Raw genomic sequence first — 19,190 nt, 5'->3', positions numbered from 1 at the left:
TGAAAGCCGATGTAGAATCATAGAGGAGAGAATGTCTTACCGGATATAAGGCGAGTGTGATAAAGTAAAAAACAACAACTAGAACTGCTTGTCCAAGAGCTGGGCCAAACTGTAGTATACTGCTTGAAGAGACGACGTCGTCAAGTGGACCATACATTTCAATCTCTGGTGCCGTGTTCATCCCCTCCAATTGCCCCAGACCCTAATTCCACAGTTCACTTTCCTCTTTCTAAATGTAGAAATGTAACAAACAGTGTGCAATCCAGTCACCTACCAACTCAGAGCAACCAATCCACAGTACAGTATAACCCCCCAGTCAAACTCGATTTCCCCAGCTTTAGTAATACCCAAGAGGATGACCCTGTCATAATTATTGAACACTGCGACGAGTATTTCGCTGTTCGTCCCCTTAGTGATGGTGAAGTCCTTGCTTCACTATCTGCTGTACTCAAAGGTACTGCAAAGGACTGCTGGTTGGCAGAACGAAGGAATGTGTACAACTGGAGACAGTTTAAAGAAACTTTTCTACACTCATTTTTAAGTGAGGATTATGATGATGTTGCAGCGAGGAAGCAAGGTGCCAAAGAAAGCATCAGAGATTTAGCATTTCACTATCAAGCATTGTGTCTGAGGTGGAGAAAAGAAATGTCTGAAAAGGAAGTAGCTCAAGCTATCCTTAGAAACTGTAATCCACAACTTGCTAGTTTGCTACACGGAACCATCAAGAACGTTGGAGAATTAATCAGGATAGGAACTCAGATCGAAAGAGATATCGATGAATCCAAAAGGTATTGGAGCCAAGCTAATGTGGAGGAACAGAAGAAGAAAGCCTCCGCAGTTCAAGAACCTCAGCGAAAACCACCACATGCAAGCAATTGAGTAGTGCAATCCTTTCAAACTTCTGTACAACATGATTATAAGGACCATCATTTTACAGGATAGGTATGCCATCACCATGGTCGACACAGGTAGCACTTTCTCGCTGATCCAGGAGTCTTGTTGGAATCAGTTGTGTCACCAAGAGCAATACCAACCCAGTGAAGGTCAATCTTTTCTATTGGCCAATGGACAAAGGCAGACTGCTATTGGTAAGGTGAAGTGGAAGTGTGAAGTCCAGGGACAATCAGTAGACCTGATACTCTTCATTATGCAGGATGCTGACCTGACAGTACCAGTCATACTTGGAATGGATTTTCTTGTTAAAGACAGGAATAGTGCTAGACTTTCGCAAAGCTCAGTACAGCCTACCCACAACAGAAGGGGTTATGAAAGTAAATACTTTTCCCTTCCCTTCCACAACCATGACATCCACCCTTACTATGCATTTTTACCTCGCCATTTCCTCATATACCTGCAGTGATGAAACTCGACAAAACATACATCAACTTACACTGGCAGCAGACACAGATCAACAGACAAGAACAGAGCTGTAGAGTCTGATGTTAAACTGGCCTACTGTTTGTACCCAAGAAATTGGTCGGACAATCCTTGTTAAACACTGCATCATTACCACTAATGAAGTACCGGTCCGGTAAGGCGACGTGCATACAAGAGCTCCATTGAAAAACAACAATTCATTGAAGCACAATTACAGGACTTATTGGACAAAGGGATCGTTCAAATGTCTACTTCTCCTTGGGCTTCTCCAGTGGTGGTAGTTCAGAAGAAGGCCGGGGATCCAGACTTTGTATCAATTACCGTGGATCTGATCTGATTGGTTGAATTCTGCAGGATGTCCGGGAGACGTGTGCGTGTCGCGTTCTTTATCGGTCCGCCTGGAAACAAATGCTGTGACGCTAAAACCCCTCGTTGAAGAAGAAAGCCGTTGTTTTTACAACTGTAACAATGAGGATCAGGATCAACAAAACGCTTGATTTTCAAAAGTATGTGAAGTTCGCAGCTCCATTGTTGCAGTAAACTTGCACAACGCCCTTGAATGAATAATATATTAGATGCACGGCAGTCTTTTATTGTAGGGACATCGATATTATATTTTCACGCCCCTAAACATGACGTGGAACAAAACAAACTGTGATTGGTTGCGTTAGATGTCAGTCAAACGTCCTCTTGGGCAGCTGCGATAGAGTCCAGACCTTCTGCCGTCAGTCTGAAGCTCTGGCTCCGCGAGACTACCGTAACCCTGACCAGCACATATTTATGTCTTCAAGGACAATTCCGGTGAAAAATGAACCTAGGGGTAATTAACACATGGTTACCGAGTCGATCGTTCCCTGGGATGTGTTTTCATGAAAATCGAATGTTAAGAGTTTTATCTCTAAAAACAGATTAGCTTATAACGCTAGTATATGGAGCACAGAGTAAGTAAAAGTAAATCGCTAGTTAATACCACTAACAAGGCTCAAAATAGCCTCACACTAACACGGTAGCATAATGAGGGTCCCTACATGCAAACCGAAGCATTGAGAACATTGTAGGTGTACAGACAGTTTAATAAGAAGATACTTTATAAAGACAGTACATTACGCGTTTACAGGCAGGCGTCATCTTGGAAAACAGTCTTGACTAATCGAGTCACGAACGCCGTACTAAGGTGAGCTGGTCGATAGGAATTACGTTTGTGAAATCTAAGTGTGAGGCTATTTTGAGCCTTGTTAGTGGTATTAACTAGCGATTTACTTTTACTTACTCTGTGCCCCATATACTACCGTTATAAGCTAATCTGTTTTTAGAGATAAAACTCTTAAAGGGATACTTCACCGTTTTTTCATATTAAACTATGTTATTCCCTTAACTAAAACGAGTTGATACATACCTCTCTCGTCTCAGTGCGTGCACTAAATCGCTCTGTCTTGCGGCGAAACTTTGTTAGCACTTAGCTTAGTCCAGTTCATTCAATATGGGCCAAGCAGAGAAGCTACCAAACATCTCCACGTTTTCCCTATTTAAATACAGTTTCTCGCGTAGTGTAACTCGACCTAAGTGCTAACAAAGTTTCGCCGCAAGACAGCGATTTAGTGCACGCACTGAGACGAGAGAGGCATGTATCAACTCGTCTTAGTTAAGGGAATAACATAGTTTAATATGAAAAAACGGTGAAGTAACCCTTTAACATTCGATTTTCATGAAAACGCATCCCAGGGAACGATCGACTCGGTAACCATGTGTTAATTACCCCTAGGTTCATTTTTCACCGGAATTGTCCTTTAAGGCAAGACACCCCAGGTGAATAGAGTAAAAAAAGAACTAATAGGCTAGATATCGCCTAATAATTGCACAAAAAAAAATTTGTATTACAAGTTTTCTGAAATGTTATGTTAACATATGCAAATGAGGCATTATCTAATTAAATATGCACTAATTTGCATACATTTCTAGAACATTGGATGAAGTCAGGTTCAAAATTCTTGTTTCTTTTTTTTATATATTAGAGTCAAAGGTTTTTACAGAGGGGATTATGGATATCTTTATTTAACAATCCACAAATCAGAAAATACTGACAACAGCCAAATATAGATGCATTTCACAATTTTTTATTAAGGAATAAAATGTTGTATAAAATCAGGAAAATTATATATGAACAACCCCTCTGTAAAAACCTACAGAATATAGATAAGAATAAAAGTGTAAAGTTTGGTGTATGTAAGTGTTACTGAAGTGGAGATTTCTGGCTCAATGTAGGAGGAAAAACTCATTTTGAGAAAATGGCCTTTAAAGATATATATACTGTAATTGAAATCTACAGACGCAAACAGGTAAAGTGCTCTAAAAGATACAGTTAAAAGTGTATTTAGGATGTTTTCTTTCCATTAGTCTGAAAAAACACTTTATGAAAAGCCAAAAGGCCCAAAATTGACAGATGCGAACAAACACTGTTTTTGCCTGTAGTGTCTCGCCTTAAATGAAGAGTGCAAAAAATAATGTTAAGTTCCTATAATTTGCAGCAGAAAAGCAGAATGTAAACATGGAGTAATAAGAGGTTAAGATAAACTCGAACTCTAGAGACTCTAAGATTGAGCAGCACAATTCACCCTATTCAAACCACATTCCACATGAGGATGTTAACCGGCGTTACCTCGTATGACCAGACGCACTGGGTCCCTCCGAAACGCCTGACGCAGCGCCCTATCTCCACATCTTCATGAGTGGTGTACATCTCCCTGAGACAGGCCCCGATGTGAGGCGCCATTCTGCGGAGAAGCTCCCGGCTGAAGATCATCCCCGGACCCCCCATGCAGAAGTTCTCTCCGGGCTCCAGGGCCAGCTTCCCCAGCTCCTCTGTGGTGCCCAGACCCGTCTGGCCCAGATACAGCGGCTTACTGCTGTTCAGAGAGCGCAGGAACAGCTCCAACTTCTCACCTGCAGGAGGAGAAAACCACGAGGTTCAGAAACATCCGACAAAGCCGTTTATACAAACTCTGTGTGGTGAATTATCAATGACTAATATTCTTAAACATACTAATTAGGGCTGCACGATATTGAAGAAAAATGCGATAACTCATTAAATAATGCAATATGTGATACGATAATGCTTAAAGTGTGTACAATAAACTTGAATTCTCTTTCAAATGTATTTAAAATGATATAATCTACATCAGAAGAAAGCAGCCCTACAACTTCTGAAAGTAAACAGCAGTGTTTTACTGTAGCATTAAGTGTCATTATAACATCAGTGTAAACCAGGGGGTTTAAGGGTTCAGGTTATCCTACATTAGGTTTATTTAACAACAGAAACTTAATAATCAAATGTAAAAAATAAAACACTGCTTAGTTTTCACTGTATGAATATTAAATATATTGATTCTTATTAAAGCTACAAAAGTTATTCAGCCAAGAGCAGTGAGTGATTTTCTCTTTGTCTTTTGTTCATGACCCATTTGTGATATATTGCGATGCATTTGCGATATTTCGATATATTGCGCAGCCCTAATACTAATATTAACCTTAATTAATGTACTCAACATTTCAAATGAAGTGTAGAACACATTATAGACAGTATTAAGTCACATTAGATGACCTGTGAAATAAAAAGATGTAAAATAGCTGTTATTCGGATTTGACATGATTTTTAGGACTATTTATATATTTATGAGTAAAACCATTTTATTGAGGAAAAATATTTCCTCAATAATCTTTACCAAATATTTTTTGATTAACCAATGGATATAGCCACCAAAATTGATTATGCATTTGATAATCATCTGGGTTAATTTCACAAAAATCCACCAAGAGCATTTCTGGGTCATATTTCACCCCAGAAATCAAAATCATTATATTTTGCATAAAGAAAATGAAGCCTGATTTTAGGATTATTATTATTAAAAACATTGTGACATTATTTTCATGCCATTATTTAAATTTTACCCTTACATTTCTGATTACTCTAATATACAGTAGTCAACATTTGAAGAGGATCAAAAAGTTGTCCTTAGACAAGAACGGATATTGTTCAGAAATCATGTATAACTTTGATGAAAGGTTTTGATCCACTTCAAATGTTGACTACTGTATAAAAATAATGTTATATATTTTAAATTGTTATATATATTCAGAGACCATTATTTTACTGTAAAAATTTAATCAAATGAGAATCACCATTAAAAAAAAATATATATGATTAAAATAATGTCACAATGCAAAACATCTCAATGGTCCTACAATAAGCTTCCAAAACTATGTTCTTTCTATAACTTTCAAGAAAAAGGCACTTTTCAAAGTTAAATATTTCCAAAGAGCTATGTATGCATAAAAAAAACTTCAACACAGCAATGCCTCTTTCCACTCTGGCTCTTCAGCTATTCACCTCTGATGTAGACATCGTCATCAGCCCTCATAAACCACTCATATTTATCCAAGTAATGGTCGTGCATGTACTTCAGCATCATGAAAGACTTCTTCTGGGGAGGGTAGGAGTCGTCCACCCCTGCCAGCGAGACGAGGGGCACAGGGATGGGCAGGGGTATCTTCTCAGACCCATCGCTGGAGAAGAACTCCACCCGGCCCGGGATGCTGGGGCTCCAGGTCCTGAAGGCAGCCACAGCCCTGGAGGACAGGTACTTCTGAGCCGTCATGACCCCCACGTACAAGAAGCTGTTCACCTGAAGCCCAGGTGCGGCTCTGTCACTGCTGTTCCCCATCCCATGAAGCTCCTCTTCCCCTTCATCACTGCCCTCCTGGCTGGAGAAGACTGGCTGCAGATGCTTGTGTCTGCCACTGGTTGAGGAGGAGGTGTCTGAAACTTCAGCCTGAGCCCTGGCGTTACTGTAGAAGGAACACACTGAGGATCTTCTGTTCTTCGCACTGATCTCTACAACTCTGGGCACAACCAGCCACGACGCGGCGGTGAAGCCCAGAAAAACTCCCACGATGAGGCTCACCAGCGGTCTCCTCGACCTGAGGGCCATCGCACAGTCAACACAGCAGATCCCTCATAAACAACAGTCTCCTCAAACTGATATACAGTGCAGTTTGGAGTCAAACGACTGACGCCTGTGATTATCTAACATCTGCAAAGTGCGTTCGCGTGAACGTCGCGCGACCGAAGCTGAGTGTTGTCCCGTTACACGTGACCTAAACATCTTTCACATGTATCGATCACGGTGAAAATCCATCCAAGTGTTGATATCACAGCTCTCTGGTCAATCATCTCTCGCTCGGTGAGGAGAGTTTCTTATAATTCTTTCGGTCGCTGCCAGTCCACATTACTGAAGTGAAAACGCGTCACACTGTAACGTTTATAAAGTTGACGCTTCCTTTCCCAAGCGGTGAACGCTCGCGTTGTGTCTTTCTGTTTCCTCACCTCACTGTAAAGATACACTGCATTCGCGTAACCCTTCTCTCCTCGTTCAGCCGCTTCAGTCTCCACACACTCGACATTTTCCCTCACAGTTTGACGCGAGGACGCGGAACTTTTCCTCCTCGCGTCTCCAGCATGTCTCCGGGATTGAGCCTGTGGGCGCACTGATGTAACGGGACAAACACGCTCCGTCGCGGGGCGGAGCGAACCTTTCTCTTCCCTGGCTGACTTTAGCTGGGGAATACAAAGAAGGCAGGAATTTCACTGTTCTGGGCTTATTAACTCTGCATATTTGACTTAACTGAGACTACTTCTACACGATGTTTAGCGTAAAAGTCAGAAGACTATGTGCAGCCAAGAAATCAAAAATAAATTAAAGTTGTAAGTGATGTTTTAATACTACGAATAACATTTAGCTACCTGACAGAAATCAACAACACGTGTAATGACAAATTAGACCTGACTGAGTGGCCTGTCAATAAATAAATCAATAAATCAGGATTGGAAACGGCCTGAGCCAATGGTGTGAGTTTGGGGCGGGACTACCTTAAACATTGAAAACATTTGGGAAACTTGTTTGAAAACAGTCATTAGCTGCATCCGAATACTATACTTTCACTATAGTACATTGATAAGGAACTTATTGACTGTTAATGAAGTGTTCTATAGCATATGCTGTAAATACATTGTATGAAGACATAAAACATCCAACATGAAAATCCTTTATTGGGTGTTGTTAAACAATTTAAGCAATAGGAACAATTTTCTTTGTGCGTATGTAAGAAAAGAGCTCATACATAGTTTTACAGTATTTTATTTTATTTTTTCAGATTTATGACTCCTCAGCTTCCATGGTATTATGGGATAGCATAGTGTTTGCAATCCACTGTTCACACACTTTACAATCCCATCATATGCAGTACGAGTACGTCATCTGGGTATTGTTAATCTAAAATCTGTTCAGATTTGAAATGTTGTGTAGTGTACTCCAGCCTTTACCAACACTCAATATTTCAGTAATCACATGTTACATGTTTTCTGTCTGCTATTTAGAATCTGAAATAACAATGGCCAACTGGTGAATAACTCACTAATTTGAGTTGATTCTAGTCAATGAATTGGTCAAACTTACAAAAATATCTAAATCACTTCACCATAATTTAGACAAGTTAATGCATGCACTGAATCATGTAGAGAAAACTTTAGAAGAAAGCAAAATACCCCCATGCTGGTGGATAAAGTGGAATATTTACCTACCTTATCTGAAATCCCTCCTGTCGGTTTCCAGTGATGAAGATCTTCATTAACCTGCATGTGCAGCGAACGTAGAAGCATTTTCCAAACAAAATACCTCTACCATTTTTATGCACAAAGGTATTATAAGATGAATATGTAACATTAAAAAAAAAATCTGAAAATTAATTGAAAGAATATTCAAGAAGGGCTGTCATGTTAATGTCTTTTTGAGATGTTTTGTCTTGACAGTGTGCATCTTATATCTTTTTTAAGCACTCACTTTCTCTGTTCAGTACTTGTTTTTGTTGATTTCAGGCTTTGTCATTCTTGTCAGCAGATTTAATCAAGATTTAATACATGGCAAACGAGTTTCTTAGATGAAGGCCTTGTGACAACTTGACATAATTTTCTCTATTTATAAAATTCCTTACAAATTCAAAATGATCAAAATAAAAACAAAAACATTTGGAATGTTAGTTTTGTATCAGAATGTGTTTTCTATATATTACCTATCATTGGCACACACTCAGTTTTGACCCCTGCACTCGTCAAATATACTTATATGATGTCATTCTTTTTTGCAAACTGTGTAGTGAAGACCGCTGCCACATGTGGCCCAGATATGACACCGCTGCAGTTAGAGACGCACAATAAAAATCATCAGTTTTTGGCCGACTTTTATGGCATGTAATTTTGGAATTATGTGGTTCTTATACTTGTAAAAAGCATTCATGTCTTCGTAGCATTCTGACGTGTATTGACTGTGGACTCTGGTTCCCACAGCTTTTTTTATTAGATTTAGATTAATCTGGTGCTAACTTCAGACATGTATATTTTTAGATATGTATTTTAGACTTTTTTAACATTTTAAAATTGTTTATTACTTTTTATAATTTACAGCTCTGTTTCAGACCATGTGTATCATGTAAAAGCAATATATACATACATCATTAAATGTAAAATAACCCTATTTTTAAGTTTTTTTTTTAAAAATGTAGGAGTGCATTCAAACTATACATTTGACCAGTATGCACATTCCTGAAATAAAATCCATAACCTTGGCATTGACTGCACCACTTAAATAGCAAAAACATTTAAAGAATTGTCTTTATCAAAACTATATATCAAGGAAGTTAGTATATTTAATTAGTACAATATTATTGGACAAATGAATAAAAACGTTTGTCAAGGGGCGATATAATTTTATCAGCTATAATATTTCATCAGCTATTTCTTTCCGATCTTTCATTTGACAATATTCATGAATATGTGCCCCACCTAGGGTAGATGTAACTAAATGAGGAACAGGGGCGTCGGACTGGGGGTAAAACCAGTACTGAATACCAGGGCCCCAAGGGGAGAAAGGGCCCTTGAAAAATCTGGAATATATTTTATTTTACCTGGATATTTTCATTTCCTAATTAAATGTCATAATGAATGTCAGATGAAATGTACTGTTAGTGTATTGGCTGAATAACTTGGTTGATTGACTGACAATCATTGATTTTGTATACAAAAAAGTAAAGACTATCTGAGGTCTCCCGGTTCCACCCCTTGCTAATGCGCCAAATGGTTTAGTCCATCTGCACGCATTTTGTTTATGTTAGTTAGCTGAGCGTCTGGTGGAGCGCAAACTTCTGCTGTACAAATGTCTCTCAAAGAAAGACAAATCAGGCCACCAAAAAAGAAAGGAAAGACAAGAAAACAAAATGAGGGGTGATGGGGGCCCATCAGGACTGCCTATGCATAGGGCCCGGGATCTTGTGCTACGCCCCTGATGAAGAAGATACACAGTTTTGTTTCACCATGTTTCATAATGAACAAGACCCTGAAACCCTGGAGTGTTCATGGCATCAGCAGAACAGTTTTAAAATGAGATCATGCTTTTTTTTAAGCTGTGAAATGACATCCACAAAGGCAACTGGAGGTCAAGCTGTAGTTATTATAGCTGTCAGAAATAGAGCAGTGGTTTTCTGAAGAGAATCACTCACAGTCCTCTACAGTTAAGCTGACAGCTCAGCCATTCACTGCACTGTTGCTTTACAGGGTGGAGTCAAGACCAGAGGTTTGACAAGAAACAGTTCACAGAGCTCACACAGCACGTTACACACACACCCAGAGGAGTTCTGCCTGCAGGACATTCAGTGTACATTACAAATAAGACTGTAGGGAAACAGAAGCAGTTAGGTGAATGTTTAAAGTTTTTTTTATTTTTTTATTGCAATTGGAATTATAATGACAAAAACAAGGTTTAATATGAAAGTGAAACTGTGTTTTGTATTATGACACCTCCTAGTGGTGATTCTTAGCCATTTCTGATCCCCTAAAAAAACCAAGTATCCAATCTAAAGCATCTCGCAAATAGATTAAACCTACAATATTTATGAGAAAAACACAATGACAAATAAAAAGTTGTAGATTAGGCAATATCTATAACATGAACAATATTTTAACAGTATTTATTAAATCATGTTAATGTTAATTTCTACATTAACTAATACATTATCATAATGCAAGTTGTATAAATTAACATTAATATTATGAACAACATTTAACATTATAAATGAACATTATTACCAATGAAAACTTTGACATAACTGTGCCATTGCCTCCTCATTTTGATAGTTTTTAAATAATCTTCAGTTCAAGTGGTCTATATACATTCATAAAACTTATCATTTTACAAGGACATGTTCTTCTTTGTTATTAGTTTTGAGAGAAACTGAAAATTGAAAGAAATTTTAAGAGTGCAGTCTAACCCATTTACAGTCTTTACAGTTTTTCAGTCTTTCTGTGTCTGAAAGATGAGCGTCACGATCTGTCACGAACTGCTCCGAGACACAAAGGTTGAGATCCAATTGCAGCTTTATTTGAGGCGTAATCCAGACTCGTAATCAGCACAAGCAGTGGTCAAACACAGGAAGGCAGTCCAAACAAACGAACAAACAAACAAACAAACAAACAAACAAACAAACAAACAAACAAACAAACAAGGGTCAGAGGCTATGGCTGAAGCGAAACAGTCGTTCCGAAGCTTTGCGAGATCCCGAAGCGCAGATGTGTCGAAACACTGATCCGAAGCGTGATTCGAAACACCCATGTCACGTGACTATGACCAAACGAAGCCTCGAAGTGTTTCACTAAGTGTTTCATCAGGTGTGGTCCGCCGGATCAGCGTTTGATTGGAACGGTCGGGAACAGACCACACAATCGCACATCTGTATAAAAGTGAAATAAACGCATTTTGACCTCGTGGGTTTTTGTTTGACTTTGAGATAGCGGATTTTTGGTGATATAGTGACATAGTGCGATTTGATTAGTTATAGGCAATTTAGACTTACTTTTAAATTTACACAACACATTGACTGATAGGCTAGAGACAGACAGAGTATACATATAGTGACACATTAATAGATACATAGATATAAATATATATAGACAGCTAGATTAATAGATAGATACATATATAGATAGATTTCAGATACATATATAAATACATATATTATAGATCGATACATATATAGATAGATTATAGATACATATATAAATACATATATTATAGATCGATACATATATAGATACATAGATTATAGATACATATCTAGATACATAGATCGATTCATATATAGATAGATAGATTTGGATAGATAGATAAAATGGAGGCTCCCCAGAAGAGATGCCGTACATCAGTGGTGTGGGAGCATTTCCATTTAGAAACCCCAAATAAAGTGAGATGTGTGTATTGTGATCGGCAGCTAGCCTACTGCAACAATACATCATCCATGATGCGCCATTTGAGGAGCACTCATCCTGCCATTTTGCAGGGAGCAGAGGATGGCATTCCCCCTGTACCTAGGCCTGCTACTGACTCTGCTGGGCCATCTAAGCAAGGTATATGCATTGTTTGAAATATAATTATAATTGAAATATAATTACAACCTTTTGGGACACTGTTTATAAAGTTTATAAGTTATATAAAGCACTGATTATAAACACTGGAAGGTTTCCAAATAATGAACCAGTAGGCTATACTTTTAATAGATGTGCACTAATTGAAGCTGTATTTTTCCAATGTATTTGTCTGAAAGTATGTTTTATCTTCTCTTTTAAAAGTCAGACAGAGGGAATTGGATGAGGCTCTTATAAACATGGTGGTGACAGTTTCAGTCTGTGTTATGTTATGTAATCTGAATCATGTAATATAATATATCCTTCATATATGCCGTCAGTTTAGGATTTGTTACTAATTGCTGTTTTCATTTTTATTCAGACCCAGAAATGTCAACATCACACCCATCATCATCATCATCATCACCATCATCATCACCATCACCATCAACACCAGTAGAAACACAGGACAGTTTATGGGAACTTTTTGATACTCGCATCCATCAAACCCAGATGATACACAATGCTACAGCTGATGCCACAGTGGAAGTGAAAAAATACATCAACGATGCGTATTTGCCCAGAACTCATGATCCACTAACTTACTGGAAAGAGAGAGCAGTAATCTTTCCTCATTTGTATGTCCTTGCAAAAAAATATCTTTGTATGCCAGCAACAAGTGTCCCTTGTGAGAGGATTTTTTCAAAGGCTGGAGAAATTATCTGTAAAAAAAGAAGTAGGCTAAGTCCTTCCACAGCAGATAAATTAATATTTTTGAATAAAAATCTCTAAAAAAGTGAGACATTGTGGCTTGATTTCTTTTATTAATATTCATTTTTCATGACCAAAATAACATTATGCACAGTGAGGAGCCTATAGGTTACAAGCTTCACATATTAGAACATTATAATAATAAAAAAACAACACATTTTTTTAATGGCTCGTCAAGGTTGTTTCAGATCAACACCTGCAAGTGACCACTAGGTGTCACCGTTGAGACGGGTGTCGGATTGATTCGAAGCCTCGAAACAATATGGCACATTTGGTTCAACTGTTTCATTGGTTCACGAGGCCTCGATTTTGCCATCACTAGAAACCAGGGAAAACGCTCGGAAATGCAGTGCAACAACATACAAAACTTCGCAGTGAGTGATGGGGTGAACCAGGCCTATATGGGGTGAACTAAACAAGAAGATGAGATACAGGTGAATGTGATAATGAGTGCTGATGAGTCCAGGCAGAGAATGATGGGAGATGTAGTCTGTGAGTGAACATGAGAGTCTGGTGTGGAGTGCCCTCTGGTGGCTCTCAAGGGCACTCCAGCTGGTGACCGTTACAATGAGTCTCCTGCCAAAAACACTGTTGTTTTTCTCTTTTCATCTTATAAGTTTCCTTCTTTTGATTGGATTTAACCCGTTCATATTAACACATCAGGGTTATCATCCTATAGTCCTGTCAACATAAATAAGCCATAAACAAATTGAGGAGAACAAAACATTATTCCTTGAAGCAAAAGCAAACATTTTGTCGGGTATACACAGATGTGGAGGAGAGAGGCACAATGGTGAGTTTACTGAACCAGTGTCAGAATAAACACAAGGCAGGTGTGTATTGATTTGGATAACTGGTGGTATAATGAACAGATAACTGTACGATAACTTGAGTGTTATCTTTTGGCAGGTGGAGAGTGTTAAGTCTGAAGTCACTGTTTCCAGGTCCAAAAGCTCTCAGATGCCAGAAGCAAACAGCAAACGGTGCTAATATAAACTCACAGTGTGCTGTAATACTCCTGAAAATGATGATCCTAACCTTTATCTCTAACGCAATCTCAGATGGGCACAGTTTTTCAGCTTTTTTCAATCGTTAAAATACTGAAGACTGGAGACTGCAGTGCACCATGGGTTTTGAAAAGCTTAAATGTGTGACTTGAATCAACAGTGCTCATAAACGCTGTTGAGTATTCTCACTAGAATCGAGTCGAGGCTTCAACCCGGAAAATGTATTCCTAACGTCACAACAAGCAGATAACAGTTTCATTTATAACAGAGTTATAAGATATTTCAATAGGATAGAGAATACCAGACATTTCAATTCCACACGTGGTCAGAAATGTCACTGTGGGACCAAGTTACTCACTGGAATTTGCCAGATTGGACCAACAGAAAGCTGTGTGAAAGTGACTCCTGTGTGAGCTGTTTCATACTGACAATGGCCAATGGACCTTTTTGCCTGTGTAATTTCAAAGAAATTAAACATATGTGAACACACCTTTGCATTGCATAAAATGCAATCAATAATAAAATCTTAACAAGGGACATTTGAGGTAATTAAGTCAGAAAAGTGAAAAGGTGAAGCAGCTTCGTTTTCTGTTTCCGTCTCGGTTTCGTACGAAGGTTATATTGCATCAGAACAACAGCAGAGTATATGAGCTAATCCCTTTGAACTATCCCTTTAAAGTCCCTCAAATTGAAGTTGTTGGGCTTTTATTGTGAATATATTAGTCTTACTGTTATCTATCACTGTAGTGTGCTCCAACCCAATGACAGAATTCACATTATATAAGCATTCAAAACTTACAGTCTCTCACTTCCGCCAATATGGATCAATTATGGATTTTGATGACATCACTCTGCACTTCAGCGTCTCATCAGATTTTCTGTCCAATCAAATGCTATTTAGAATCTGAAGCTCCGCCCCTACATTATAAATAGACACTGATGTGGCTGAAATCGGTCACTTGTTCACACAATTACTATTTTCTACACGGTGAATGGCACATGGTGCACTATATAGGGGATAGGGAACGATTCAGACAGTGTGAATATGCTTTCCATTGGGGCGAATGAAGTGCAGACCAGAAAACTTATCAGACCCATTTGAATTCTGCACAGAAAGCTGTATTTTAAAGTGATATGGAGCAGATCAGGAGGAGAAACGGTTAGAGATTAGGAGGAAACTGACGCTTTACTGAGCTCAACGACTCTGAGCTGTGATATAAACGCTATAGAACAATAGATGCTATTGCTAATTTTTAAAAAGGGGAGGAGCCCCGCTATGCCCCGCCCTGTCTTCCTGTTTCAGTGGAAATTACGTCAACATATTGAATAATGCTGCAGGTTTCAAGGCACTTCGGTGGGTCTTCAACACAAGCAATGAACATCAGGATGCAGATTTGTCAATTCTGAAAAGCCTGAACCTAAATCAAGTCTGACACAGTATTTGTAAACACTGTTTGATGTAGATATCATTGTAAATAGGAAACTACGACCTATAAAGTTCACCAATTTAACGGCATTTGAACTAGTCCATCAGTAATACACAGGGGCGTTTCTAGCCTTTCATCATTATTGAGACACAAGCCACCCATCAAAAAAAGTGTCCACATATCTTTTTTATAACCTGCTATTATAGATATATGAATATGAATTGGTTCTTTTTGTTTTCCGTCTTTATTATTTCGATGTGAAAAACTGCTGCAAACAATTATTTGCATGAGTGATTGTAAGCAACTAATAGAAAACACACAACACATGATTGATGAAATATTATCATTTTCAGGTCAGTATACAGTAATCTCCATTATTGGTATTTTAGTGGGACACAGTGATGTATTACTGCGGCTCGTTTCCCAGTAAAAAGGCAACACTCCTGATATACTGATATACTTCCTCATTGATATTCTAAAACAGTCTTTCCTTGTATCTTGCACATCTTCTGTTTGATGCAGCTAATGTTATGGAACATGTCTATTGCAAGTTCAACCCCTATACTACGTTAAGGTGCTTCATTGTCTCTTATGATTGCAAATCTAACAAATTCTTAATTGCAGTATCTAATCTTATATTTGTTCAATTAAAACATTGCATATCACTCCCAAAACAATTGATCTGCTTAATTATTGATATTTAACAGTTAATTTGAATATTTACTTTTTACTTTCCGTACTTAAGTATGTTTTAAATCGGATACTTTTGTACTTTTACTCAAGTGATGTTTGAATGGGGGACTTTCTACTTTTACTGGAGTAATTTTTTATTTAGGTAGCCTATACATACTTTTACTTGAGTATAACTTTTGAGTACTTTTACCACCCCTGGCATTACGTGTTCAATCCAAAGGTATGCGCGTTTGAATATGTATGTGCACAGGCGTGTAGTCCTTCTTTACAAATCAACCCTCAATAAACTACTTGTCTGGCCTTAAAAATGTATAATACAGAAATGTTTTGTATAATACAGAATTATCCCGACAACATTTTATCTGTACAGAGGTAAAGGGAAGGGAAGGAGGCCTTCACAGGGGAGAGACTGGTTGACACTTCAGGACTGCATTGTCATTGTGTCCAGGCGCAGGTCCTTCATCAGATCTGGATACGGCCTGGATCTTTTAGTAGTAGGAAATTTTAGTTTTTTATATCAGCTATGCATTCCGTTCATTTTGTGAATATGTAAGTTTCATCAGGGCGTGAAGAGATATAGAGCTGAGTATCATCAGTATAACAGTGAATACGAATGCCATGCTTCCTAATGATATCTCCCAAGGGTAGCATGTACAGCGTAAACAGCAACGGTCCTAGTACTGAGCCTTGTGGTACGCCATACTGAACTTGTGATCGATAAGACATCTCTTCATTTACTGCTACAAACTGATAACGGTCAGATAAGTATGATTTAAACCATGCTAGTGCAATTCCACTAATGCCAAAATAATTTTAGAGTCTATTTAGAAGAATGTTGTGGTCAACAGTATCAAATGCAGCACTAAGATCGAGTAACACTAATAGAGAGATACAACCACGATCGGATAAGAGCAAATCATTTGTAACTCTTATGAGAGCTGTCTCAGTACTATGGTACGGTCTACATCCTGACTGGAAATCCTCACAGATATCATTTCTTTCTAAAAAGGAGCATAGTTGTGAGGATACCGCCTTTTCTAGTATCTTTGACAGAAAAGGTAGATTCGAGATCGGCCTGTAATTGACTAATTCTGTAGGATCAAGTTGTGGTTTTTTAACTAGCGGTTTAATCATAGCCAGCTTAAAAGTTTTTGGTACGTATCCTAATGATAAAGATGAATTAATGATATTAAGAAGAGGATCTATGACCTCTGGAAGCATCTCTTCTTGGTATTTGGCCTAACTAAGTCTTATCTTGTATATATTGTACATTAAGCGGCACACAACCTGATGACATTTTTTTCTGGTAGCTACATATAAAACTCTAATCTGTTTATCTGACAAATCTTACATATAATGCATTTCCTCAGGGATAAAGAAAGCAATCATTGCACAAACTGAATATTCAACCACATCAGTTTCTCCTTTTGTGTATCCAAATGTATGAAATTCATTTTTCCGTTGTGGGAGGCATTTCAGACTCACAAAACATCTGTTCACATTAAGATTGCACTTCTTTATATCTCATTTCATTTCATAATGGGATAATGGATTATTTCCAAAAGGTAGTAACATTTCAAATGTAAGCCTAAACTACAACAGTCAACTACAGTTTTTAACCCAGCTGGCTATGTTGTTATAAAGTCTTGTGGTGAAATAAAAGACAAAATGCAATTTAGATAAAAAAAAAAAATGTATGACCCAGCCCTCTAGGCTATACCAAATGACATATACATGATGTGAAGTGTTTGCTGTTCTTCAGCTGAACTGTCATATAGTTCTAGGAATGGATGCAGTGTAACTACCTCACCTTCATTTTGATGAACCAAACAAAAAAAAACAACAAAAAAAACAGCAAAACAAATCAACACAAAATTCAATGCTTAGAACAAACCAACAACCAAAATCAAATTCAAACTCAAAACAATTAAGTATTTCTAAATAAATTACAGTTTGTTTTATTGAATTAAATACCCAAGGTAATGAAACTACACTGTAAAAAATTTCTAACCTCTCCAAGTCAAAATGTTCTAGTGACTGGTCACATCTAAATTTTTTAATTGGCCCAAGTGCAATTCTTGTTGCAATAGTCTGTTAACATTGGCTCAATGAGAAATAATACGTCAGACTAATTGAAAAATGTAGATGTTATCAGTCACTAGAAATGTTTGACTTGGGGATGACTTTTACAGTGCATAACCACTAAAACACTACAGCAGCAATCAACAAAAACATAAATGAATGTAGTATGAAAGGTTTATCAAACGTCTTAGAATGCAGCAGCAGTAATGGATTTAGTTAAGGTCTTATCTGAATATTGTAGATGTGTGAACAGTCTTGGAAAATGTCCCAGTGATCAATGAAACTATGTAGTCCCAAATCCTGGAAACATAACTAAGTCCCACTGGCGTAATACCAGGTTATAAAGCAGTAGGGCTCTGCATAAACAGTCCTTTTTTCTCTTTTAGAGCCCCACAACAGAGTCCCTGCAAGCTTCTAAACCATATAGATAAACATTTGTCAAGGATACATCAAATATGCATTTGAATTTCAGTTAAAGGGATCCTTGATTATGATTTCACTTTTTAAACTTTAGTTAGTGTGTAATGTTGCTGTTTGAGATATTTTCTTTTACAGAAATCATTTTTAAGGGCTACAACAAACGACTGGTAGGGACTACAATGAGCTTCCTCCCGGGATGGTGACATCACCAACCCGAAAATTAACATAAACCCCGACACTGGGAACACGCAACAAAGGGAGTGAGGCCATGTTGGGCTGCTTTAGAGAAGAGGAAGAGTTGTCCTCGCTGTTTTTTACACCCTGGAAAAAGTTTGTCCTAAGGCTGAGGAACTTAGTGGTTAAGATTTATTTTTAACATTGTTCCTGAACATTATAACCTCAACGTTTGTCTGTGCGCTGTACATTTTACGGAGAACAGCCGACAGAAGAGAGTACAATGCAGGCTATACGCACAAAAATCTTCTCCTGAAAGACGGAGCCGTTCCCATTTTGTCTGAAAAATCTGTTGTTTATGGATCACAACTTGTAAGGAACTCATGTCTTATTATTTGCCTCTGCTAACCTTGCTAACTAAAATGACAGTATTGATGTAGTGTTTACTTTAGCTTTTGAAAGCTCTCACTTTTGTAAGACTGTTCACCGCCCCTTAGGAAAATCATCCAATCCATGATTACTGTTTGTATTACCATAGCTTTCCGACAAATATGATTAAATGGAGGATAATATCATATCTATAAGGAAATTACATAAAAAAAACACACCACTCTGAAACGTCCTGTGAAATCCGTGCTTGCAAAGTCTTTGCTTTAAATCCATACAGCACAATCCTCTTGTTCGTTAACATTGTCAGGGTCTGAATCGGGCTAGAAATTGTTTGAAATTGATGCCATC

At 37.9% G+C, this 19,190-nt stretch overlaps 1 protein-coding gene and 1 long non-coding RNA gene across 2 annotated transcripts in view; one reads left to right on the top strand and one right to left on the bottom strand.

Moving 5' to 3' along the window:
• chsy3 (chondroitin sulfate synthase 3) overlaps positions 1 to 6,971 on the bottom strand; it is a 93,019-nt gene extending 86,048 nt beyond the window's left edge. The window contains exons 1-2 of the mRNA XM_082157338.1: positions 5,762 to 6,971; positions 4,034 to 4,317 (exon numbers count right to left, since the gene is read on the bottom strand). Coding sequence (XP_082013464.1) covers positions 4,034 to 4,317; positions 5,762 to 6,362 — 885 coding nt within the window. The 5' untranslated portion in view covers positions 6,363 to 6,971. The remainder of the gene's footprint in view (positions 1 to 4,033; positions 4,318 to 5,761) is intronic.
• Positions 6,972 to 11,892: 4,921 nt separating this feature from the next.
• Positions 11,893 to 12,678, top strand: LOC309489910. The gene is made up of 2 exons (XR_014202565.1): positions 11,893 to 12,144; positions 12,261 to 12,678. It is a non-coding gene; the product is annotated as an uncharacterized lncRNA (long non-coding RNA).
• The last annotated feature ends 6,512 nt before the right edge of the window (positions 12,679 to 19,190 follow it).

Source organism: Leuciscus leuciscus (genome assembly GCF_965113295.1).
Source record: "Leuciscus leuciscus genome assembly, chromosome: 24".
Lineage (NCBI taxonomy): Eukaryota > Metazoa > Chordata > Actinopteri > Cypriniformes > Leuciscidae > Leuciscus > Leuciscus leuciscus.
This window is presented reverse-complemented; position numbering and strand designations above follow the sequence as displayed.